General features: G+C 34.3%; 1 protein-coding gene across 1 annotated transcript in view; it reads right to left on the bottom strand.

Moving 5' to 3' along the window:
• Window positions 1-21,884, bottom strand: part of SYT1 (synaptotagmin 1) — a gene marked incomplete at its 5' end in the record, with an annotated part of 233,385 nt that overhangs the window by 165,862 nt on the left and 45,639 nt on the right. Inside the window, 4 exons of the mRNA XM_081310896.1 lie at window positions 3,477-3,644; window positions 7,298-7,465; window positions 10,544-10,666; window positions 16,487-16,671. Coding sequence (XP_081167022.1) covers window positions 3,477-3,644; window positions 7,298-7,465; window positions 10,544-10,666; window positions 16,487-16,671 — 644 coding nt within the window. The remainder of the gene's footprint in view (window positions 1-3,476; window positions 3,645-7,297; window positions 7,466-10,543; window positions 10,667-16,486; window positions 16,672-21,884) is intronic.

Below are 21,884 nucleotides of genomic sequence, written 5' to 3'. Positions count from 1 at the left end.
CACACAATTCTTTAACTTAAACAATTGCTTCATCAACTCATGGCTTTTATAGTTCTCATCTTCCTGGCAACCAAATTTTACCCTTTTTAAATCCAAGACTAACTGAACAGCCTACTGTGGTTAATAGTGCTGTTTCCAGATTCCAAAATTGTTCCTTGAGTTCTTTTTTTCTCACTTTCTTTGTATCCTTTCAACTCATGATGACATTAAAAATAACAGTTAATGCTGTTAGATGAAAGGCATTGTGGAGAGAAAAATTTTAGAAAAACTAAAATTGTGAACAAAATTGCTCATGTAAAATGGAAAAACAATTTCTTTAAAATCATGAGAGCTAAGCCTTCAATTTATTCATTCAATTATAATTTTCTATGGTTAATGGACAGTAGCATGAAAAGATGGAGCACATATCAGTGAGAATAAGTAATTCTTCAGATATGAAATGTATTTGGAATCTTATTTCTTTTGTAAGGAGCAAGTACTGTTCTGGGTCTGGTCATCCAGGAATACTTTGCAAGCTAGATATCTGTTGTATGAGGTCTCCTGTATCATGACAAAGGGCAAAAGCCCCTCAACTGAAAACCAAAAATCACTATTCTGGAGAAGATAGCAAAGAAGAATGTTTCTAGAGTTTAAAATGTAATAGTAGAGTTACTATTTTTTATTGAAAACTTCAAGAGTCATTCAATAAGTGCAACAGTGCTGAGGAAAGAATAAAGAAACAGACACAGATAGAAGGAAAATAATAGAACAATTAGGGAAATGAAAACACAAAAAGGAGAAAGAGAACACAAAAAACATGGTAGGTCACAGAAAGAGAATAGGAAATCTCTCTTTTATTGAACGATATACAGACTCAGTATTAGGTATTCCAGATTCCTCCTGATTTAATCTATACATAAGAGCAAGGACAGATGATGGTAGTTTACTTAATTTTTTTTTTTAGATTTTGATGGACCTTTATTTTATTCATTTATTTATATGTAGTGCTGAGAATCGAACCCAGTGCCTCGAACATGCTAGGCAAGCGCTCTGCCACTGAACCACAGCCCTAGCTCCGATAGGATACTTTCTAGATTAAAAATCCTGAATTTTAGAGTGCTTAAGTGGCTTGTCCCAGAGATACTAAATAGATCAGTTAGGACCAAACCCCAGAAGTGTTTGATCTTAAGGACAGATCTTGCCCAGAAATCTGTGTAGATGAAAATAAGCAAGATAGAGATTGAAGTTAAGATGATGAGTCAACCCCAAATTTCATGAAAACATAGTGCCTATTATTTGTCCCTTAAAGATAAAACCACTTAGCACAGATTCAGGAAGATAGTAATGCATAATAAGAATTTTCACCAAGAACATGTATATATCCTAATCTGTATCTATATCTATCTGTATCATCTATATCTATACACATATATTTAGGATTGAACTCAGGAGTGCTTTACCACTGAGCTAGATCCTCAGTCCTCTTTAATTTTTTTAAAAAATTTTGAGACAGGGTCCCTCTAAGTTGCTGAGGGGCTGGCCTTGAACTTGAGATCCTTCTGCCTCAACCTTCCAAATAGCTGGGATTACAGGTGTGTGACTCTATGCTCAGCTAGAATAATTTGGATGATAAAAGTCTTAGGGAACGAAGACAAAGAGAGAAATAAGGGGGCAAATAAGATGGGGAGAACAAAAATAATATTGTTTGGGGGTGTCTACCTAACCTTTCAGATTCTAGAGTCAAACCTGTCAAATTCTGTCCCATACTTAAAGGATTTTTGAAAGAGGAGAATTGCTCGCTGATCTATATACCCTTAACTCAGGCAAAAATATTTTTCACCTTTTCAAAAACCCATTGGGTTTGATCTTGAAATCCCATATCACTGGTGATAAGAGTAACTATATACACTTAAGAGTAACTATATATCCTGGACATAGCCTTGTGAAGTCCACATGGTCATATGCTGATAATTAATCAATGAACCAACCACAACCATTTAACTAAAAACCAATCAGCTAATAAATATTTATTATGGTCCCACTTTATCTCCAACTCAAGGAATTCACAGTCAAACCTTTCAATATAATATAAAAGTTCAATGAAGCATATTACTATTTTGTTAAATATTTAGAAACATCATGTTCAAAGGATTGAATATTTCTTTTTATACAGATGTTAAGCTTAATGTCAATATTACCTAACTCATATGGAAGAACTACTTATAAAAAATCATAAAATTTAGAAAGGCAGTATTTTTCCTATGTTATTTTTGAGGGATGAAAAGTAGGGCCAAGTCTATTTCAATATTTAGGATGTCAATTTTGACTAATCTACTGGGAAATATGTATGTATGTATCTCTTTCTAAAAGAGAGCAAAGTTTTCTTTTGATTACTCAAGTTACTCAAGCAATTTTGCTTCCTTTTTTTTATAACCAAATAATAATTTTAGAGCACAAACAAAATCCAATTTCAGCATAGCAATTAATAAGCCTATTCTGAGACCTTACCTCACGAAAGTGGTGTCAAGTTAGCAGCTTGAGATGGCTCAGAGAAAACCTCAGGCTGAGAAGTTTCCCAGGTAAAGGGCTTGATTGAGTTTTTTCTCTGAAGGCTTGGGCAACTCTGATTTCTCTGATAGCCCCAATGTGACTATATCTTACCAAATTTTAGGGAGATATAAGTCCTAAATGATAGGCTTTTTGCATTATAGTCAATTGTCAGGACTCCGGGAAGTGGCTGGAAAGGAGTTGGTTTAGGGCTTTGGAGAAGCTGAGAGTTGTTTGCTGTTCTGGTGGTGGTTTGCTGAGACATCCATACAGAAAAAATGCTAGTGCCAGGCAGGAGGAGCATAATCAAATGGAATTGATTATTATGGCACTGCTTCAATGTACTAAGGATATTGAACTTCCCTTTTTAAATCACAGAAAAATACTGGTCTCAACTATTAAAGCTGGGGAAAAAACAATGTGAAGACTACTATAAAAATGTGAGTCATTTAAAAAATGGATTTAATATTGGCCTTTGTGAATTATATTTGATGTTTCACCCATCAGGCTCTGATATCTTTGGGAGAAACAATGAACTGTCTGTAATATACAGAAATAATCAAAGAAAAAGTGCCATTTTATTTCTTTATAGCTATATAACCCACATAGAAAACCAGAAAAATCATTGTGGAAAAATACAAAGAATAATAAGATGATTTTTCTCTGTCCCTTTAAAGAAGTGTGTGTGTGTGTGTGTGTGTGTGTGTGTGTGTGTCCAGAGGAGTTGGTTATAGATCCAGTGCATGAATTTCTCCCTTTTCTTTTGAACAGCACACAGAAGACCTGTATACTTTTAACCAGGTTATACAACCCCTTGACCCTGTTTTGCCAGCTGTCAACATCTAGAAGCCCACATCACCTTTGGTCAAAAGCATCTTACAGTAGGTTATTGTATGAGCAGCAAATGAAGCTATAGCTTGTCACATCAGAAATGCTAATGATTTTCTTACCTCTTCCTTCTCAGCACTTTGCAGATCACGCCATTCCTCAGTTACGTGACCGAAATCCACCGTGTTCATGGGGACTTTGAATTCTCCAATGATGTCATGCTTGGAGAAACGATCAAAATCATACACAGCCATCACCAGAGTTTTGCCGCCTAGTTCCGAGTAAGGGACCTACACAGAAAGAAATGAGGATAAATATCTGCTCACAAAAAATACTTAAAATCTGCTACTACTTTATGGCATTAATTTAATAGTTATGTTGGACAAACAGACCAGGGAGATAATTTCTTTTTTTTTTTTTTAATTGAGTCTTTTAACTAACTGAAGTTGAATCTACCTGAGGAAAAAACTGGAACTTGCCATAGATTTTTCAACTTATTTTAAAGGTCTAAAGCTATTAGTATTATTAATAATGGGTCCAAAGATTAATAAAAGAATAACTAAGCCCCAGGCACAGTGGTGCATGGCCCGATTCCCAGTGACTCAGGAGGCTGAGGCAGGAGGATCATGAGTTCAAAGTCAGCCTCAGCAACTTAGTGAGACCCTATCTCAAAATAAAAAAGGGTTTGGGGATGTGGCTTAGTGGTAAAGTGCCCCTGGGTTCAATCCTCAGTAAAAAAAAAAAAAGAATAAATAAGCCAATTACATTTGACTATTGTATTCATTTCTCTTGCAGTATGTATGTATGTATGTGTGTGTGTGTGTGTGTGTGTATGTGTGTGCATTTATTTATTTATTTATTTTTGGTGCTGAGGTTGGAACCCAGGGCTTGGTGCATGTGAGGGAAGCACACTACCAACTGACTATATCCCCAGTCCTCTCCTACATTATATTTTTTTTGTCATTGTTGTAAGTTATATCAGCAGGATCTAACTTATTCGGAAGTCGAAAATGTGTTTCAAAAGTTCCATTAACTCTTTCAAGGCATTTGAATACTGCAGCTTAATGGAGCAGCGACATACTAAAAGGCATGCTAGGAGCCAAAAAAAAAATTTAAATGAAATTCATAAGGTGCCTCACCTACTCTCTAAAATAATTTACTGATTGACATGCACTGACTAGAAAATTGATGTTTTGAATATCAGAGATTCAATATAATATGGATCTTGAAGTTCACTCATAGGTATGACACTCTTTAGGATGAATAGTGGCAAAAGGCCAAGAACTGATGAATTCTCCAGCTGTTCAAATATATCTGGGACAGATGCTCTGGGTTGGGAAGTTTATTAGTGACATTTTTAATATTCAGGGAAAAGCAGTGCAATTCAAGTGAGCTACACTTCAGTAACTGGGTAGAAATGTCTAATTAAGAAATTGTTTAGACTTGTATTAAAGGTTTGATCAATTTTCATACACTTCATATTTTATCAGTGTAAATGGTTGTCGTATGCTCCAGCAAACATTTCTCAATTAACTCTGTACATTAAGAAGGGAAGGAGAGGAAAGAATACTTGACCATAAATGTACAAGTAATCTTAGTTTACCAGGAGTACTTTCTGTCATTTATTTATCATGTTTGGAATCTGATTATATTATTAAAACACTGTGATTAAAGATTAGGCATAATGCTTTTCAATTTTAGAAGGAATCTAAAATAAACTCAAAGAGCCATATTTTTAAGGAAAAAATAAATTTTAGAATAATTATAGATAAAACTTTGAAATTGTCATTGTATTTCTAAAACCTTTCTATAATTTTGATGATGATACTAAAACAGCAATGATCAAAAACCTGGGTTTGGGGTCAGAGAGACCTGGGCTTCCCAACTTTCTGTCTGAAGGACTTGGGGCAAATGAATAGACTTCAGCTTCTTCATCTATCAAAATGAGAAAATAATAGAATCTACTTCTTGGGGCCATTTTAAGGATGAATGAATATATGTGTACCACCTAGCATACAGTAGACACTTAAATGGTTGTTACTGATTAATACTTCCTTCAGGTGGGAGTTTGTTTTGGAAGAAAAAATTATAACATTAGTTTGGGGCAAGATGAGTTCATTGAAGTTCAGTAGATTTTGACTCAATTCTAGAGCCAACTTTCTAACTTCTTATGTCTCCCTTCCTATATCATATTGCCCTTGTCATTTCAAGAAATGTAGTCTACAAATGTCTACTGGAAAACTTAGCTGGTTCTCTTTTACATTGGCATATATACTAAATGTATCAAAATATACTTTGAATCTCTTTATGGCTTGCTCAACCTTGCCAAAATTTAATAAAATAGAATTTATAAAAGTTTATAGACAATTAAAATGTTCATTATACTTTTTGGAGTCATAGATATTACTAATAAAATTGTATTATTCTGTTTTTTTGGGGTACCAGAGATTGAACTTAGGGGCACTCAACCACTGAGCCACATCCCCAGACCATTTTCATATTTTATTAGAGACAGAGTCTCACTGAATTGCTTAGAGGCTTGCCATTTCTGAGGCTGGCTTTGAACTCGAATCCTCCTGCCTCAGTCTCCCGAGTTGCTGGGATTACAGGTGTGTGCCACCGTACCTGACTTGTATTATTCTTACTATGAACAATTACAAAATTATTTTAAAAGAAATAATATATAGGAAAGTCAAAGGAAAGCCTTACAATATTATTTCAAATAATTTAAGATTCTGCTTACTAAATTCTATTTAGAAAGAGCCGACCTAAATAAAATGAATATATAGACAAATAAAATGCTTTTGATGACTACTTGCAGTATTTCAAGAATTCATTTTATGTTTTGTGGTGTGTTGACTACCATGATTAGCTCTTCATAGGTTGATAATTTTCAGATTTTTTTTTACTGCTACTTTAACTCTCTAGATACAGAAAAAATGATGGATTTTAAATAACATCGATCACAATAAAACTTTTGTCTTAAACCTCAAAAATTTTAGGGTGAATGGAAAGACACTGCTCCTTCACAATATTGTAAACACATTTTGAGAAAATGGCTCATGCCCTCAACTCCATCAAGTTATGTCAGACCAGAATGTCTGCCAACAGAGGCACAGCAGCCACTACTAAGCCTGACTGATGGACGGGGTGATTTTGCGTCAGCTTGCTGGTATATTCACAAGCATTTCATTTTTCAGAGATGTATTGTTCTAAGTAATGCATTTAAAAAAAATTCACACATCCACCAAAAGAATTGTTTTTGTGAATGACCTCAAGTGAAGAGCTACAAAGATCCCTGCAGCCTGCAGGGCTGGTTTTCTGGATGAATTATTTGATCAAAATCTCTCTTGGTTATTGTTTGTCAACTGAGGTATCTTAAGAAGGTGAAGAATATCAGAAGAGCGTAGAGTAGAGGAAAAAATACAAGAAATGCCGAAAACAATGTGTTCATATTCTTTTCATTGATAAGAAGAATGGGTCTAGAGTTTTCAAGTTGCCCCTGTACATTAAGAGCTTTCAACAAGAGTCATATCTATTTGTACTATTTAAGCATGGAACATAGATTTCCTTTGTTCTGATTGCAACAGGGTTTACCTATTTTTAGGAACTTGGAATTCAGGGGAATAATGATTTCTTTCTTTTGCCTTTATTCTGGGTGTGTGTGTTTGAGCCTATTAGCACATTTGAAGTTGACCTCACTTTTCAGATGTGACCATGACATCATAGTCATGTTATCAGTCTATATTCCATTCTGAAAAGTGATGGGCAACTCCTACCTTGACCACACTTAAGCATAATATAGACCAAAGAGAAAAACTGAAAATATTCTGAATACAATCATTTTAAGTCCTTGAATATGTGTTCATGTGTATGTCTGTTTCAGGATAAAATCAGTATTAAAACAACAAACGAAAAGTTATAAGTACATAAGAAAAAATACCTTGAAAGTAAATTGCTCATTGAAGACAGGATTAAGGGTTTTTCGGTGGACTTTTGTCTCAAATTTCTTCTTTTTATCAGGCAGCAGAAACACTTTCACGTAAGGGTCAGATGTGCCTCCCATGTCTAAGGCGGGCAGTTCGGCAGCCTGGATGATCCCTACCAGCAGCTGAAATGAATGACAGGAAGCAACAAGCACAAAGTTGGTGATACTTTGGAAAAGATTGATTTGTTCACAGTGATGCATATTGTGATTCTCCCCATTCCTCTTTGCTTTCAATAAACTTTTATTCTCATGTGAATCTGAACACGGAAGGCAAATGAAATGAGCTCTCTAGACTTCAGAACCCCAATTATGACAGATGCAGGCTCTAGGAAGCCAAGTTTTAAGCACAAAAGAGGCTTTTAAAAGGTTGCTGATTATAGTTAAATATGAAATTCATATTTGCAAAAGGGTTGCAATCAAATAACTTTTCAGTTGCTAAAAGCTCTTGTGCATTGTTTTTCTTTCCCAGGCATGATTTGTAAGTGGAAATAAATTGTTAAACAATCACAAGTCTGTAATTACAAGTAGAACATTTTTATTCTTTACCAAAGTCTCAGACCAGCTAAGTAGAATTTTTTTTATTTCTGTTTAGCAATAGAAATATTTTAGAAATCAGGTAATATTTTGAGATTAAAGAAATAAGATATTCAAGTTTCTGTCATCCTTGACCTTCACTATGTGCCAGCTACTTTTTACTTTAACTTGTAGTAGAATGATTATTATCCAATAATTCTTGTATCTAAATATAAGACATTGAAATAAAGAATTATAATTTAAGCTTCATAGAAAGGGAGGGGAGATGACAGATATAGTTTTAATGTTAAATAACAATGTTACTGATTTTTTTCCAAATACAACAGATATCTCTGCATTTGTTAAACACTGTTTTCTTACTCATATAAGACTAAATCCCAATGAATATTAGAAATTATGGCATTGTTACCATTTTAAAAAGAAAAAAGGTGTATGTGGACTATTCCAGCAGTTCTGCCACTGGAGAGTTATGTCAGCAGACTGATTTAAATCCACATGGGAAACAAAAGTAGATCTTTTGTGATTCAAGGGACATACTATTCAGTAAATGCAGTCATGCCATAGGCTTTCACTTAAGAGCCTGAACATTTGGTTCTGTGGATTTTTAATTAGTAGAATGAAAAAGCAAATTTACCTCCTTAAAAAATTACATCCATTTTCTGAAAAACTTACCTATCATAGTCTTAAGTGCATTTTGGCTAGCTGTCTCAATTTTTAACCTGGATCATACCCTGAATGAGTATGCTGTTTCCATTTTAAGTTTCAGTATGTGTTTTGTGGCATCATCTTACAACAGCAGCAATGGCTGCTGGATTGTGGGTACACAAAACAGAGAAAGATGGTCCAAGAATAGCTAAAGTGGCATTAGATTATAAAGACATGATTGGTGAAGCAAACAATATGACTCTTGTTTTGCTAAATTGGTATTTGGTATTTGCCTTTATGTGGCAGTGTGAAAAAGCAAGAATTTATTTCTTCATTGCTGCTTTTTATAACCCGTTTTCCTTTTTTTCAATTTTCAGTTAGAAATAGAACTGAAATTCCTTTAAAGTAGATCATTTTTAGTTTAGATTTTTAGATATTTGTTAATAAGAAATGGAGTTACTTCTTCTAACCTCCCTTTGACTTCTGCCTAACAAATAAATATTACATTTCTTTCCACCTTGACAGCTTCACAATTAGGATATTTTTAGATGATCTTTTAGTTTTGATAACATAAGTTGACTTTAGCTTTCCTGGAATATATAGATAATAGAAGATTTTGTTCCTAATCAAGTCCTGGTGCTCAAATTTTGGTAGAAGACATAGAAATGACCTTGACTGCCATATTTAATTGACTGTAAATGGTATAACTATAAATCTTTATAAATCTATACCTATAATCAATATGCAGATTTCTAGAAAGTATTACAAAATAACTAGCCAGGGCTGTAATGGAGCTGATCAAATAAAAATATTTTTTCATATGACAGTATATTCCACACATCCCTCAGGGGGAACCCTCAAAGGTTGAAAGCATTATTTAAACTGTCCATTCCTAAATAAAACACGGAATTTCTACAACTACTCAGAATTTTGATTTTGAATATTGGTCATCAAAGCTGAACATGGGTGTTTGATTTATTGATCATTTATTGCTCATCAAACTGGATATCATTAGCACATGCTGGATTGTTAGCAATTGTATTTATAGATATTTGTTCTTCATCCCCTGAAATGATGGGTGAAGAAGCAAACTGTGCCAGAGAGATTTGAGCTCCCCTCACTAGAGAATGGCTATGTTATAAAGATTTTTAACAACCTGATTTTGAACTTAGCTTCTTCCACTAATTCTTATCTAGCTTGTTAATTTTCTTTTTTCTTTGCAGTGCCAGAGATCAACATCCCCAACTGCTTGTTAATTTCTTTAACAATTCAGAACATTTAGGATTATGTCTGTCAAGATCATGGGTCCTAGAAATCCTTCAGAGAGATATTTTTAACTGTTATCTTTGAGATACCTTGATAATAGGCAGTGGATAAATGATATCATTCATCTAAATGACCCTTTCCTACTTTTCGAGAAATTGAAGTAGAAATGTCTGTTTTGTGATTTTTTTTTTCACTTTTGGGCCACATTCAAGGGCACTAAAATAAAGTTGTGGGTCTTTCTACTTTTCTAGAATTGCAATCCCATTAGCACTGGACATTATATAAGGCATTTGTACTTGTAAGATTCATGGACCAGTGTCAATTTTCCTTCTGTGATTCCTTATCAAGCTGTTTTACTATTTCAAATGGTAGCCCAACCCAAAGGCCCCTAGTTTGGATCTTGAACCCACAACATCCAAGGAACGTTTTTCTAGCTCAGGCTGAGGGACCCATCAGGACAAGAGTGACTGGGAGCTCTCGGTAGCAGACTGGACTGCTTCAAGTTAATTTGTATTCTGCCTGCTTGCTGGAAGTGTCATAAGTAGATGTAATCGGTTGAATACTGTGAATTCTAATTACCAGAAGTTAAATTAGCAAGTAGGGGACTGCCTGTACTTAGAAATTATTTCATCAATAGCTTTGATAATTGCATTTCCCTCACAGCAAATGAAATGTTTTAAGAAGTATCTTGCTTCAATTTCTACTTGGTAATTTCAGAAAATGTAATGGAATTAGAAGACATTTTTCCCCTCAGACCTGGTTATTCTGGAAATCATAATCCAGTGAGTATTGAAGTTTTCCCAGTTTCTCCTCTTCTTTGGGTTCTTCTTTTTCTTCCCCATCAGTCAAACCAGTTTCAGCATCATCGTCCTTAAGGGCCTAGGAGTCGGAAAAGGGATCATATGTGAATTCGAAGGAATTTTCACCAAAATCCAAATTAAACTCGTCCTATAGTCATACTTCCAAGCTGTTAGAAAGCAAGCACTAAGATGCTAGAAACCTGTTTGTCTGACACACATTCACATTTGCTGCTTACATATTTTTTAAAATTCCACTAGTGCACGGAATTTTTTCCCCCCAATCAGCAAGCAACATGGAAGCAATGGAAGAAGCCCCTCAGAATATTGCAAGCAAAAAATGTAAAATTGTTGCAAAGAAAATGTCAACTTGGTACTGTATTTGGCTCTGATAGAACTGCTTCTTTCTTTCTACTATGATAAACATGCTATTAACCAGGCCAATTTTCACATTCTTGTGGTTTAAAAAAGATGCTCAGCATCATGTAAAACATTATTGTTACATGCAGTGGAATAATTGATATGAAATGCATGGTCTTTTCTTGCCTTACTTCCTATGGAAAAGATAAGTAGGTGACCTTTAGATAACTTTCATTCCCTTTGTTTCATATATACATTTGTAATTGTTAAGGAGAAAGAGGGAAAAAACATGCCATCAGCAAATGCATGTTTAGAGAAAAGTTTACTTCCAGTCGAAGTTTACTATTTTATTTTCATAACAGCTCCACAGAAAGCTAGGCTGAATTAAATTGATTTAAGAGTCCATTTGATATCAAAAGTTAAAAAATATGTTTGCAATTTTGTCAAAAACTCAAATGGTATAAAATTTATTTTGCATTAAGAAAGAATCATGGTAGTAAACCCCCAAAATTCAGTCAGGCCAATGAAATATCTTTAGTATCCCAAACTTAAGGGCAATATAAATTGAAATACTAGAAAGCCCATGATCACATAAAATGTGTCCAAATGCTCCTTTCTTTTTAAAAATCAAAATGTAGAATGTATTTTCCTAAAATTTGCCCAAATTTTACCCAAATTTTTATTTGGTTATTAATATTCAAAGGTTTGGGGGGATATATACTCATTGCTATAAAGAAATTAGAACAATTAGAAATCTATGGTTATTTAAAATTAAAAATTATGAAGTTATATTTCCCTGATCACTAGTGTGGTTGAAAAAATTAAAAATTCTTTTATCAGCAATTTGAATTTTATGAGATTGCCTATACATAATTTTTGGTAATTTTTTTCCATTGGGCTGTTTGCTTTTTTCTTATTGCTTTGTAGAAGTTCTTTTTAGTTTAGTGGTGTTGATACTGTTGTTGCTATATGTAGCAAATATTGTCCCTAGTTTTTGGTTATGGTATTTTCATTGCTTGTGTGCATGCACACATGGGTATGTATTAGATGTATATGTATTACTGTAGGATCTCAAAAGAAATCAGAGTGAGAGATGAGTGATAGATTGCTTTTTATCTCTGACAACGCAAAGGAATCTTAACTATTGTCAGCTCTTAAATTGAATCTAAGAATTCTTACAGAACTCAAATGCAAAAAGTATAACCAGGCTTCACATAGCCATCAGAGTTGTCAGACTATGGCTTCACCACCTTGCTACACCCATCTGCAAGACTACAGGGTCTTTTTCTCTGCTATGCTCATCATTATCAGAAGATAGATTTTTTTTCTGCTCTCACCCACTTGCACAGAGACTCTCCGTGGAAGCAGTCACTAAATTTACCAGATTTCCCCATTTGCTTCCTTCCACCTAATTAAAAAGCAAAGAGTTAGATGCTTCCTAGATTAATAAAATTCATTAGTTCCTCTCTTAGGTGAGAAGATCATATAAGCAGACAATTGAGCTATTGTCAGAGATGCCTCCTTATTGTGCTTGTTGAAATTTCTCGGTGGCCTACAATGAGTGTGGAAATTGAAAATTACCATTAATATATATTCACACTTGTTTAGAAATCTTTTCAAATAGGGTCAGCCACACCCCATTTAATTTAGTAAGTTTAATTTATACTTGGATAGTTCCTTGCATATTAAGATACTGTTTTACTGATAGCCAAAAGCAGAAAACAATTTAAAATTTAAGAATTTTATACTAATCTTCTAACCTTGAGAGGTGGTGATGGGAAGCCAGTAAAAGAATCTAGAGAAGTGACAAGAAAAAAACTACTGAATTAATTAGAGAACTTTAGGAAGTGGATTCCTTTGTAAACTTTGTAAACTTGCTGTTTATGTCTTCAGCAGTGTCAAAGAAAATGTGCTTAGAAAATTGAAGTTAATGTAATGTGCCTCCTGGTAGATTTTAATTTTTTAAAATAATAGCAAAATAATAAATGCATACCTCTGTTGAAAAATCTGTTACTCTATCATCACAACAAAAAGTTCAGAATTAAAATACTTTTTCAAAAGTCTCTTCAAAATTGACAATTTATATATCATCTTTCAGCCCAGTACAATTTGAAAATAGTTGAGATATTAAATCTCCTTCTCCCTAGTGGTTTTTACTAAAATAGAAGGTGCAGAACCATCTCTGCAATTATTCTCCATGAAATAGGACTAGATTTTTGATAATTTCTCAGTGCTACTGTTCATCACTGAAGTGATTAAGTCCATTCCTGTCCCAAAGGCTGAGCTTAAGGAAGACATTTTCTGTACTGTTGTATTAAATTCTGACCTATTAAATCAGCAGCTATTATAATATCTCCAGAGCAATATTCCCCACCCCCATGGGGCAAAATTTGGAAGAAAAAGCTTGTAAACCCAGCAATTCTGAGGTCTGATAAACTGCAATAGCAAAAGCTGTGCTGGGAACATTAGGACTTTTAAATTTCAAAAGTTTACTGCACCTGCTTATGGTTTGCATTGACATTTACAAGGTGCTTAGTTCACAACCATCAGAAGGAGCATTTGTTCATTCTACGTTAACATTGTTCTGATTGGGATTTGATAAGGTTCGCTAAGAAGGTAGTACAAGCGACTGAATTTTCATTCTAAGCCAACAATTTAAAAGTTGAGCTTTCTAATACTGTTGTATTTAATCTATGTCAGAGATGTTTAAAATGAAAACACTTTATCTCTAAAAAATCAGTTTAGTTCAGCCTCTTGATGTGTGTCAGAATGGTACGCCCTCAGCTGTGGAGCCTCAGCTGCCAGGCCACAAATGTACCTCAGCATTGACTAGGGTTGTCTAAGTAGCAGAGGAAACCTACCGCAAGGGACAGTCCAGAACAGTCATGAGACACAACACAGATAAGGAGGACATAGAAGGAAGAAATAAAAATTAAAATATCCACACACATTAGTGAGCACTATGGAGAAATGACCTTCCCAGACCTATCACTACACAAGGGCCCTTCCCTCTGCATGTTGAGTGTTCTCAAGATTCAAGACACATGCATGTGTCTTACGCCATGTACATGATTTATCTACAGTTAATTTTGCAGTCATTGCTGAATGTTTTAAAATTTTTCATGGTTATAAAACTGTACTCTAGAGACATGTAGCTACGAATACTGCAATTTGAATTTCTGTCAGTTTGATATGGATTGAAATGGGAAATACTTATTGCCTTAAAGCCTAACTAGCATAAGAAATAACTAGAAACCACTCAGATTTGTACTGCTTTGAAGTTAAGAAGGTAATAACTATCTTCATTTGTCTCCCCCATGGTCACTCAATATCCTGCTGAAAATATTTTGAAAATGTAATTTTTAAAAAATAATTTAAATTTGTGTTAATGCTGTTTTGAATTCAGATCATCCAATGATCACCATGTTACATATGATCCTCCTAAAATCTGTACATTCTATTTTTCTTCTTTAGCCTTCTTCTTTATAGAATGTTAGACTCCATTATTAACTATTTTGGTCAGACTCAAATAGTAGCATAAGCTACTGTTATACAATTGCTTATCATTGAGACCTATTCTCACTTATCCAAATTATGTTTCATTTGTGTACTTAATTGTTCTCAACTTAGAAATAATACCTGCAGTCCTAAGTGGACTTAAAATGAATAAAAATACCTTTTTGAGTGTTCAAAATTCTAACTACTTTGCAACAACATGTTATTAAAAACTATCATTTCTTCATTTGACTAGTTTTTCTCTGTTCCTCCTTCTAAAGCAATAGGTGATTGATGAAAGATTTAGCATCATTAAATCCTTATTTGAGGTCTTGGTCATTTATCCAGGTCATAACAGGGGTAATAAACACCACCACTATGCTATAAATTATAATCTTATGTTATACAGAACAAATTCCAAAAATAAAAATAGAGATGTATTACCCTACAAAGAAATGCCATAGTTATAATTTAATATTATATAGTGCTTTTTTTTGTTCCTTTTAAATCCCGGGACACAAGGAAATCACATTTAAATTTTATGGTAATTATGAAAATAATAGTGTTGCATATGCAAATTATTGTTTTCCCAGATATTGCTAAAATAACGTACGTACATTTTTTTCAGTCCCATTTCCATCTGGGAGATTATTTCTATAATTAATGTCCTAATAAAATGTTTAAAGAAATCTGTATCTAATTCTGCTTGTTGAAGTAAAGCAAGACATGATTCAAAACTTCAGTTTCTATTTAACAAATTAACCAATGAGAAAAATCCTTATTAGACATCTGTATTTGAACACATGTGTTTGAGCTTCTGTAACTATGATTAGAAACTGTGAGGAAAAAATTGACCTCTTGTTATTTCGAGCTTGGGCCAAAGCTCTCTGCAGCCTTCCCATGGCTCTGAAGGCAAGCAGAAATGCACAGAGTGAAAAACATGCCTCATGAAATCCTTGTTAAGAGATATCACAGTATCTTGAAGAAAAATTGTGTAAACTCAAACTGAGTATGTGGCTAAGTAGAAAAGGATGCAAATGTTTTTAAAATGCTTGTCCTAACATTGGATCAGACTGTTTTTAAGGAGTTACACATATTTACAAGTTCTATTGATAGTAATTAAAACCATAAGATGAATTGATAAAACTGCCATAGAGTTTGCTATGGGAATCGATTGCTTTGAATTATCTGATGGGAAACACTGGTAACTGCAAATGTCATTTCTATTACAAAATCTCTTCATTTACATTTTTATACAAATTAAATATACTTTAGAAATATTCAGTATGAGTATTTTCAAAATGAAGAGGCTCATTTAATAATTATCATTATTAATAGAAGACTTTATCTTGAACTGACTTGTTCAGTTAATTTGGTTTAAAATAGCAACATAAAGGGAATCCAAACAGCTTCCTTAGACTTGGGAAGACAATCCAGCCAGATGGATTTTATATCAATCAGCATTGTGGTTTTAACTGGTCATAAGTGAGGAGACAAGAATTTTGTCTTCAAATTCTGTTCTGTTCTTTGGTACTGGCTCATATTTCCCTTCCCCCAATAACTCATTGCTCTTGAGCACCAGTTACCTGGCTAGATGGATATGTAAGAATGGTACTTTTCACCAATGCTGAACAGCTATGGAACCTAGTTATTTAACAGTCACTATGAACTCAGAGAAAGCTGGAAAAATCCCTTTCCCAAGAGGGAAAGCATTGCAGTACTCTTTATTCTGTTTTTGCAAGACTGTTAATATTGCTAAACAGATGAAATAAAATATCCAGACATCATTTCATATGCTGCACCCATGGGGAGGTGTCCTGTGGTGGTAGATGCTCTCCTCTCCTGTCTATGCTCAAGGACAAGAGAAAAACCTCCCAAATGTTTCCTTGACACGTTGAGATGTTGAGCAGACCGAAGGAATTGTGAAGCCTCATTATGACAATGACATGCAGCCATAAGTTGTTTCTATAATCACCTGGTACAAAATAGTAAACCATTTATTAATCTCTGACAGTGTCCACGAATAAATAACAGATATGTACATTACCTGGTCTTTCATGGTCTTCCCTAAGTCTTTCACATCTTTCATGTTAATGGCATTCTTTCCTCCCTTTTCCTTTCCCTTCTTCTTGTTTTTCTTTTTGAACAAACATTTCTTACAGATACAAAAGCAGCAGGTCAGGACTAAAAGGACCGCAACTATGGCTATGGCAATTAAGGCCCACGGTGGCACTGAAAGAAAAAGAACAACAGGCACATAAAGCATTAGTCATAGCACTAGAAGTACAAAACCTTCTAACCCATGAACTATAAGGATGTCCGTTCCTTAATTTGTATTTATTGAGCACTTACTGTGCTCCAGGTGCATCTCTGTGGCATTTTATCCCCATTATTTCCTGTGCCTGAAGTGCTTCTATCTTTTCTGCTTTGCTTGTCTATATATTTTCTACTGTCATTTCCTTTGGATTGTTTACCTGATGCTCCAAGATAGATTTTCAATAATTAAACCCTTCATTTACTCAGAGCATAGCTCTGTGGCTTGATCATTGAGTTTAGATCCTGCCCTTAGTATTTACCAGTTGAGTTATCTTAGGTAAGGCATCAAACTCTCTCCGCCTCAGTTTCCTCTTCTGTTTAGTGGAGGTAAATTAGCAGAAACCCTAGAGAGTCCTTAGGAGGGCGAAATAATAAGGCATAGTACCTGGCTTGGCAAAAGCTTGATAAATGTTAGCTGCTATTACTCATCTATGAAATACTAGGTAGTATATTAATATGTTCTGGCAAATAGGAGGAACAGATGCTAATCATATAAACAGAAAAACAATCATAATGGTAGTGAAGCTGAGGTATAAGTTCTTAGCGCTCTGAAGGTCCATCATGGGCAATGTACAGTAGGGGTCTCCGGAGGTAGGGGAGTAGGAATATGTTTGGAGCTCTTAAGCCAGGCTCAGCCGTGGCCACTATGTGATTCTGGTAGATTGTTTAACTGTTCTGAGTTTCTGTTTCCTCCATTATAAAGTGAAGATTATAGTGGTGCCCCTTTTATCTGGCTTATCACCTTTATAAAGGAGCTAATAATCCCCCCAAAATTTAGAATGGTAAACAGCACATAGCAAGAGCACAATTAATGTTAGATATTATTTTTTGTAGGTATTTGTAAATTTATTTATTTATTTTTATGTATGACAGTGGAATGCATTACAATTAATATTCCACATACAGAGCACAATTTTTCATATCTCTGGTTGTATAAAATATATATTCACACCAATTTGTGTCTTCATACATATACTTTGGATAATGATGTCCATCACATTCCACCAACATTTCTAACCCCCTGCCTGCTCTCTTCCCCTCTCACCCATCTGCCCTATCTAGAGTTTGTCTAATCCTCCCATGTTCTCCCTCTCTACCCCACTATGAGTCAGACTCCTTATATCAGAGAAAACATTGGGCATTTGTTTTTTGGGATTGGATAACTTCACTTAGCCTTATCTTCTCCAACTCCATCCATTTATCTGCAAATGCCATGATTTTATTCTCTTTTATTGCTGAGTAATATTCCATTGTGTTCTTCACAATGGATAAAAAAATGTGGCATATATACACAATGGAATATTACTTAGCTATTATTTCTTTATCTTCAAGGCACAGGACTCAGTACTGTGGGGAGTGCCAAGGGTATATGATGAGGGCATATAAAATATGCACACTAGTAAAAATATATATATATATATATATATATATAATGGATACACTGAGAGGCATTCAGTGACTTGAAAGAGATGTTAATCAGACAAGAGGAGAGAGATCAGATTTATAAGCTCTGTTTAAAATAGTAAAGCATATATAATAAATATGTTCAAATAAACCTTTAGTTCCCTATTCAGTTGTCCATCTTCTAAAAATTAATATATTTTCTTATTTGGCATCTCTACACAATGTGCTTATGAAAAATAAAGTTTCTTTGAAATCTTTAGGGTTTTGCTTTGACTAGAAAGGAATTATTCATGATTCAAATCAGTGCTATTGAGATTAATCAGAAGAAGTAATTAGATTTGTCTGCTGTAATAAAAAAAGATATTGGGCACTGAAATGATAAGAAAAAGTGTAATTTTCTTCAAGCCACATAAACATCATTAGTGCCAATGATTGTTGAACACAAGTCGGGAGTACTTTGATAAAGTAAAAGCACTTAAAATTAACCTCTCTTCAAAATTGAGAAAACCCACTCTTGCTTGTTCTTCTGCATTTAGCTTTACAGTGTTGAATATTCACTCTGCATACTATCCTGCTGATGACTGGATATATGATATTAACCTAAGGACATATGAAATTACAGCTTCTAACAATGTGCTTTCAGCCACAGAAACAATTATGTGAATAGACTTACAGATAAGTCCATACCCAAAGACATGCTTCTTTATAGTTCTCCAATCTCATTAAACAATGCACGTTTTTTAAAAAAAATGCAAATTAAAGTAAGCTCATGTAACTCAATGATATTATTCATAATACTTCATTTAAAAGCTTCTACCTCTACTCCTGTAGTTAAAATCCTGCCATGCATGAACGAGAGAGTCCATGTATTCATCGTGGGCAAGACAGCATTAATTATGACCCTTCATTTTGAACCTTGCAAATTTTTCTCCCAGTTGGACTTTTGTGATAGTCTCTCAGAAAACTACATAAAAGTCTCTTAAATTACACAAGACAAGATGGAAAGATCTGACGGGTTCACAAAAAGAAAATAGGCAGTCAACGCAAAGGAACATTGTTTAATCAAAAGAAGTTAAAGAGATAGGAACATGGAATTACAGGAAGAAATTTGAAATGGTGCAACCTGAGACAATTTAAAACCACTGGAAAACTTTTATTTTGTTACTTTTATTTTTTTTTAAAGTGCTCTTGCTTTCCAGATATTTGTTCAGGGGATCTTCTGAATAGCTTAATTTTAATTTAGAATATGCTATGTTGAATAATTGACAGAATTTTCCTCACAATTTACTGACATCTCTAGATAGAATAAAATAACCCCTGCCAGGTGTGGTGGCGGTGCACACCTGTGATCCCAGCTACTTGGGAGGCTGAGGAGGGGGGATCTCAAGGTCAGCTGGGCTACTTGGTGAGATCGTCTCAAAAACAAAAATCCCCTTAATGTGACTATTTTGTATTCTCATAGGAAAACCTGAATAGTTGGAATGATGTGCATTGAATGTTCATGTTAAAAAAATTCACTTTATAGAATAAAAAATATTTAAAATTTGGTAAATGTATTATGAAACAACATTTACAGTGTTATTCATTTGCAGTACATGCAGAAATGTATTAGTGAGCAAATCTCTCAAAATGTATTTTGGATTAGGCTAAAAATTTATTGAAGCCTATTTATTACATACCAACCACTGTGCTACATTATTTCATTTAATCTTTACAGCAGTTTTGTTCATTATCACCTCAGTTTTACAGAGGAAAACCTCTATAGATTGAATAGTTCCAGAAATTCAAATATGTCTTTAGGTTGTCAGGTTAAAATTTTGTATCATAAATGTACATGAGGGAAAAAGTCCTTATCTAGTTTTGAAGTTCTGAACAGAATATTTTATATTAAATCCAGCGAAGCAAATAAATAACAGTATATGATGGTGGCAAGAGTGATTTAATATAAAATATAGTTTCATCAAAATACTGCTAGTGGCGGAAAGGTTTCATCTGATTGTTATTGCTACCCAACCATCATTAAATGGAATTTTATAATAGGAATTTTAACATTTAACTTTAAGGCTTTACAGTGGAAAATAACAGACTAGTATAAAAACTTTTTATTAAAAATGGTTTTATTTTTGCATTAATAAATCAATCTCACATATATTATTGAACCAAAAGCTAAGTTGATGCCTAAGAATTAAGTCAAAGGAAAGTTAATCCAAAATTGTTTCTGGGTTTTAATTTAGACCGGGGGATAGGCAGAATGATTGCCACTTTGCATTTCCTAAAAATGCCTGACTCAGTGCTCAGTGAGTATTAGCTTGAGGGAAAACCAGGTAGCCAAGTTCTTGAGCTTGCAGATAGTTCTTAGCAAGACCATCTCCAGGGGCATTTCCTTAGGTCTGTTAGTCCTAGTCCTTAGCTCTGATTCCCTCTTCCTCTTCCCCATTCAGTCAGCTTCTGCTGTCTCCTAGGCTAGCAAACATTTGGTGGGCTACTGCTTGGGGACTTGGTTTGATCCAGGCAATAACTCACCGGTGTTTTGGTCCAGATTTGGCTTTTAAGGGCTCTACATTGTATTTTAGATGCATCCTCATTCATCATATTCAAAAACAACCTTAAATTCACATCTCATTCACAGCTGCTATATTTTCCTCTCTGAGAAACATAAGCTTATACTTCTGCATCCACCTTAGATATTTCAACCCAGGACTTTAAGACAACATAGGTAATACCGTTGCTATGGTCACTACAAAAACCAGTGACTTCAAGCACTTTCTACCTTGACATATCTCTATTTTGTCAAATGAATGCCTCATCACGGCATAAACATCTGTGGAATGAATTTTATGAATAATCTCCATATGTTTTCATTCTTGTATTTGCCAAAGCGTTTTGCCAACTTCTAGTTTTCACCCCCCAAATTCATCATCTTTTTATAAAACAGTGGTTCTTCAAGATTCAGAATACAATATGAAAATAATTATTGTGCTATTAAGTAGTAGGAAAACTAATCTCTGTTTCAAAGCCTTACTTTTGAGGCTGTTTATGAATAATTTTCTAAAACACACAAGGATAATAATTTCCTAAATATTGGCAGAATACAATAAGCTTTGTGTTTTGAAGCATTTTCTAAATTATAGAATGCAAATAAAAAAAGAAGCTCTGGAAATATGTGGATTAATATACTCATTAGTCACCTCTGGAGACAGAACATTAAATGCAAATTTGTAAAAATATACAAAGTCATGTAGAATATAGCTTAAGGTTAAACCAACCAGTCAGAAGTCAGAGAGAAGAATTTCTCATTATAGGCTAAAATGGCTTCAAACACTACCAATTTTTGGCTCTTGAGTATTTGACAAACTAATCTTTCCTCACTCTTCAGATTGGGAGTTCTAAATCTCTGGAATCATATGCCCTTTGAAAAATATGATAAAAACGGTGAAATCCTCATGGGAAAATACATGAGCTTGTGTGTATAAGTTTTCGCAAAGTTGGTAGCTTGTGGTCCTCCAGTCATAATCTAAGTCTTCATGTCTAGGAGGCCACTTGTTTCCAAGATAAAAACTCCTCTCCTAGGACCTCCATCTGGCTAAAGGAATGAGGTTGGCTCATTCCTTCAGCTGTGCAGGGGTGTGGGTGGGAGAAGAGAGAACAAGAGAGAAGAAAGATCTTCTCCTGGGAGCTTAGAAACAGCAACTCTTGAGAAGAAACTAGAAAGAGATAGGAGGCAA

The sequence above is a fragment of the Spermophilus citellus genome (genome assembly GCF_964194105.1).
Source record: "Spermophilus citellus genome assembly, chromosome: 10".
Classification (NCBI taxonomy): Eukaryota; Metazoa; Chordata; class Mammalia; order Rodentia; family Sciuridae; genus Spermophilus; species Spermophilus citellus.
The sequence above is the reverse complement of the archived record's forward strand: the minus strand, read 5'-3'. Positions and strand labels throughout refer to the sequence as shown.